Source organism: Hylaeus volcanicus, chromosome 2, assembly GCF_026283585.1.
Source record: "Hylaeus volcanicus isolate JK05 chromosome 2, UHH_iyHylVolc1.0_haploid, whole genome shotgun sequence".
NCBI classification, from domain to species: Eukaryota; Metazoa; Arthropoda; class Insecta; order Hymenoptera; family Colletidae; genus Hylaeus; species Hylaeus volcanicus.
In genome coordinates, this window is record NC_071977.1 from 11,774,986 (window position 1) to 11,780,752 (window position 5,767).

The 5,767-nt window shown below is 34.5% G+C and overlaps 1 protein-coding gene across 1 annotated transcript in view; it reads right to left on the reverse strand.

Annotated features, from left to right (window-relative positions):
* Window positions 1-219: 219 nt before the first annotated feature.
* Window positions 220-5,767, reverse strand: part of LOC128872073 (guanine nucleotide-binding protein subunit gamma-e) — an 18,202-nt gene continuing 12,654 nt past the window's right edge. Inside the window, exon 3 of the mRNA XM_054114397.1 lies at window positions 220-3,541. Within this exon, the coding sequence (XP_053970372.1) occupies window positions 3,436-3,541 (106 nt within the window). The 3' untranslated portion in view covers window positions 220-3,435. The remainder of the gene's footprint in view (window positions 3,542-5,767) is intronic.

Genomic DNA, 5,767 nt, shown 5'->3' on the forward strand with positions numbered 1-5,767 from the left:
AGGGTATTATATGTATACATGTGGACTGTCTAAAAAGAACACTTGATTTGAAGATTTTTGTTTCAATGAAACGATTAATTAAAAGAATCGTATTTTAGTCAGAAGATTCTACCTCCCTGTTTAAACACAACTACTTGATTTTAAGAGCTTTGTTTCAATCAAATTATCAATTTACAGTGGGTGGAGAAAGTATTCGTACACCGATCAATTTCCAAAAAAACTATGTAAAATTGTAATTTATTAACTTATTTTTTATAAACAATGACATTCTACATATTCTCGGAAATCTCTAGAATAGATAGAGTACAAAATAAAATAGCTACTTATGCAAATTGCGAAATTAGCAAGAAAAAAACAATCGCACAACTGTTTAATTTTTAAAACTTCATTAAAAAAAAAAAAGAAATTTACATTTATTTATAAGTACATAATACTTCCTTCGTGGGATTTCCTTTGATTTTATAATTATTGCAACTCTTCTACGCATTAAATGAACTAAATTATTAGTTATTCGAAGTGGGATCTTCTTCAATTCTCCTATTAGAACCTTTTTTAAAAGTACTTTACTGTAAATTTGATGTTTTCTAATTCGTACGGAGCAATAAACTAATGTGTTTACGTTACAAACTCTACTGTAAATGGTTCGTCATAAGAATCGTACAAATACTTGTTGCTTCTATACTTTTACCCACTTTTCGCATTTTTTTGTTAGTTTCACAAATTATATTAACTAGTAAATGTTGTTTGGACTATATCTATCTTAAAGATTTCCGAGAATATGTAAGATATCATTGATTATAAAAAAAGAAGTTAAGAAATGACAATTTCAAACAAAAGTTTTTTGGGAAATTGATCGGTGTACGAATACATTCTACACCCACTGTAAAAAATTGCAGTAGATCATCGTTTCTCCATTACACACTCACCTTAAAAAAACTACTAACATCAGATGTCAGTGTCCTCTTGACAAAAAGTAAACGAATATTCCGGATACCTAATTTCAACCCTTTGCAGACGGATATTTTGGAGCACGAACCTTCAGGAAGAGCAGGAAAATAATGTGTATTTAAGAATTACTGTATTCAATGTACAAATTTTATTTTAATTCAATGAATTGTTACATACGCCGTTGATGTAAAGTTTCAGTTATCTTAGTCGAACCAAAATATGAATGAAACTTAGTGATTGAAGTTATTGACAATTCATTTAATTTTTTCAAGTTGAAACAATTATATTCGACCTTTTAGAGAATCACAAGAATATCTTACAGTAATTATAGAATAATTCAAATTATATAAATAAGCCCTAATATATACAATGATTAATATAAAATTCGAAACCAGCGTGTTTGTAATTTAAAAATGTAAAAGTATTTTGTCTAGTATTAACAACAAGACACCGTCAGCAAAGGATTGAGTGCCTCTGTCCCATATACACAGCAATTACTCAATTCGTAATCTTCCTAAATATATGCGAAACGAAAGCTACGAAATAGCAAAGTAAAATACCGACAGTCATATAGGATAGAACGCAGGATACAAGGGTACGTTTTAAATGATATGAATATATTATATTTTCGTAAGAAATCCGCACAAATATCCATAGTGTATTAATCGTACGACATATGATGTAACGCGTGTACATATAATGATATTAGATTACACTGTATACTTAAGGTAAATCATTAATGAAGTAATGAACGATTCAAAGAGTTTTCAATAGTAGCAGGTAAGAATTGCACATGGTGGTCGACGCGTAACATCGATTATATCAACAAGTTCAGAACAACGACGAGGCGAAAGTGCTCGAACGGAACCCAAACTCATCCGAATCATTTTTTTTTTCGTTTCGCGACAGTCGGCCTTTGCTTTCGATTATTCTATCGATTATTCGAGAAGCGTTGATCGAGTTCGAGTAAATTTGTTCAGTCTCTGCTTTTTTCCCGTCCTTGGCTGAGATTCACGAGAGTCGCCGCTTGCTCGCTCGCTTACTCGCGAGAGAAAGAAAGAAAGACGTACAACGTGAAAGTTTCAACCAATTACACCTAAACCCCCGATTTACACGGTACTTTATTACACGCCTTTCAATATAATGGATTTTTAACAGTGGAAAGCATTGAAAACAAGTCAAGTTTTTAGTGTCGTTTTTGGCTACACAATAATCATTTATATTAATTAGGGCAGTAAGGTCGATATCGTTACGCTATTTGTAATAAAACATTTTTAAAACTTTGCGTTCAGTGGTTAGTGATACATACCTTTGGTTTTTGCAGCATTTTTATAATTCGATTATAATTTCCCAGGTATTGAAAATTGAAAAAATAAAGTATATATAAACATATTTATGTTTTTGTCATTCATGATTGGACTGATGTTCTTTTATTTCTCTCACATGACATAAATTTAGTTGGTCAAATGCCTCAATTTTCTTTTCGTTTTTCAATTCACATGTTTTTTGATACAAAAAGCCATGATTTTGTAAGTCAGAGGATAGGTGTAACATAAATACGACTAGCCTGTGGACGTATGCATTCATAGAAAATAAAAATATTAATAAATCTATAAAAATATGCAGAAATGCAAAAATATATAAACTATCAACGATAATACACCTTTTAGCATTTAGAAGATAAAACATATTTCCATTAAAATTATCATTCTCTATACGAATCGATAAAAATATGAATTTGCACAAACATCCACAGCCTACGTATGAATATAATATCAGCCATCACGCGTCATGCAACATTCGACAGCGAGCAGTCCCACGCGCGTCTACCTCGACTGGCGCCTGTTCTCGATTGGTTAGTGTTCCTGTGACGACAGAAAAAGTTCTATACCGCCAATTCCTTATCGAAAACGGTAAAAGTATTTCGTCTGGCATAACCAGACAAGGAAGTAGGTATACGTCTGTCGATACACAATACTTTTCGCGTGGCTTTGTCCTCGCGCGAGTCCATACACTGTTCGATCATCGATCTCGAGATTCAGCTCCAGCAGAGATCGGAAACGAGGAGAGCTCCAACCAAGTTCAAACGCTGCTCTCGTTGAGTTTGCATGCCGAACGGGAAAGGTACTACGAACAGGTAACCGCCAAGAATTAGACTGTTGAACAATTTGCTCCTGCTAGTGAGTGTGACGTCGCTCCTTCCTAACTTCAGCATCTCCTGTTGTGCCCTTTTGGTACATGCGCCTGACGCTTCGTCTGACGTATCGATCATTCTGTCGATTCCTCAGCAATAGTTGTCCTAGTCCTCGTCTTTTTCCCTCATCGTTTCTCTTCGATACACCGTGTCTCTCTTTTGCTCCGTTTTCCGTTTTCTTTTAAAACGCGGCTAAACGATCCGCTTCCTTTGTTCGATGTTACCTCCCTCCGTCCTCCTCCTTCTTCCCCTCTCCTCCTCCGCCCCCATCAACCGTTGGTTCTACGTCCTGATTACATGATTATACATTTGCCTTTCTCGGCCCATGGATTGTTCTTCTTGTCGGGCGCGTGTATCAGCGGGTCAGTCTTCTCGTTCTCTTCCACGTATTCCCTCATCCTGGAAACAACCAGATCATGCGATTCGATTAGAATGTTTCTTTACGTCTCGATTGGGATTGGATAGCAGCGGTCATTGGGTAGATGTTGGTTCCAACCGATGCTTCCGGGTGTAATTTGCGTGCTTCGGGATGTATGCTTGGCTGAGACATCCTGACGTTTCGTCAGGATTGCAACTGGCTTCTTCAAGGATCAAATTATATAATATTAAGGGGTTAGTCGCAGTCAGGAAAATGGAAACGGACAGTTTCTTGTGTGCGTTTCTTTTTAAGGTATTAAATAATAATTTTTCTGAATGAAATGTAAATATATTACAAAGTATATCTTAAAGAACTGTAAAAGAATATTTGTTTTAAAAAAAGGTTAATTCATTTCGTCATAACAGGCGATGGCGTGGGTGGGTGGCCACTTGGTTTGCGGTGAGCAAGATTTCCTCAAACTGGTGCACCTGAAAACAAAACTAAAGGTAGATTTAGAAAATATATTAGACTAACGGGTCCCTGATCGAAGGATTTTTTATTTTCTTGTATACTTTTTTTTTATCCTGTATTAAATCGCTTAATTTTAGTGAAAAAATTGAAAATCAACTTCAAATGTACGCCATCTTGTTTTCAATTAATTTTTTCCAAAATCCCTCGTTCAGGGACCCGCTAGACTAATCTATCTTCGAAACTTTACCTTTGTTTTTGTTTTCAGGTAAACCAGTGTAGAGAAATCTTGCTCACCGCAAACCTATGTTTTTAAATCATCGTCTACGTCATCGGCTGTTATGATGATATAAATTAAACGTTTCTTAAAACAAAAAATGTTTTTTAGTTCTTTAAAACATGCTTTATAATATACTTAATTCTTACTTATGCAAAGTATTATTTAATAACTAAAAAAAAATCACAAAGAAATGTCGTTTTTCCTCTTCCTGACTGCGATGAACCCCTAAATACGATGTTACCGCTTTATTTACCGGAAGCCTATTTATAGGCTTTTTAATTACAGTATTTAGTTATTCGAATTTATTTACTGTGTTGATGGTTGTCTACAAACAATGTTCAGTGTTTGGTAACAGACTTGGCTTTCAATGTACCTAGTAACAGTATGGAGGAATTATGGTCAGCCTAGATTGGCATATGCTACTGTAGAAAATTCTTTTTTAAATTAATGTCTGCTTTTAAATATCCCGGTAGATAAAGTGTTAATGTAGTATGTGTGTTATTTAATCCTTGAAGAAAGGAATGCTGGAGAAACATGGGAGTGACTTATACTCAAAGCATACAAATTACATCTGGAACTTCAGTTAGTATGGAATATTCGTGTAATTTTATTGTAAGCATAGGCAAATATGTATTATAAAATTTATTTACGATTATATTAGACATACAATTTAACTCGTCATAGTCTTCCTTATTGGTTTTTATGTTACATTTGCTTTATGAAAGCCCGTAGCCGAATAAGAAGGATCAATTTAATTATTTTGATGTAAACAAATTGAATACTGTCAAATTGTCGAATACAAAAAACAATACGAACTGTTCCTGCCAAAGTTCACTGGTTCATTGGTCACTGGTTGGTGTGTCGTTTGTTTTTTGAAGATTTTAGACAGCATCAACTAGTGTCAACCATGAAGAACTAGGTCGAGAGGGTGTTAAATATTCTATTCGAAAGCTTTGTTCGCTGCACGAATTGGATCCGGATGAACCGGCTCGTACGCCAGGCGTTCCATAGCGTGCAAAGCTTTTTCTAAGTAACAATAGAAAGTAACTGTACGGATACGGTTAGGAGGAAGTTAACGGACCACCCAAGACTACTCGCTATTGCTAGAGAGCTGAGTTATCGTAAATATTATTTTCGTGACAATATTTCTTCCTTGAGATGTCAGGTAATATTTTTGAATGTGTTGGTAAAGTTTAAAGTATCTATGAAAGAAGTCGCAGGGTATTTATTAAAAAATTTCTATAAATGTAATGAAATGTGTTGAAATTGATATCTTATGTATCCCTGTAACCATGTAGAATCATCATGAACAGACAGATGGTGCCTTTGTTCGCAAATAAATAAGGCAGAATCAATTTTTAATTTTTAATTTTGCTTTATTTATTTGCGAACAAAGAAAGCCAGTGAAGGGTTAAAGTTGAAGTCACTCATGCAGGAAGAATGTCAAAGAAATAAGACAGTAATTGATAGAAAAATGTAAGCTAGTCGAATGGTTCATTTCGAGCTCTAAAATAATAGT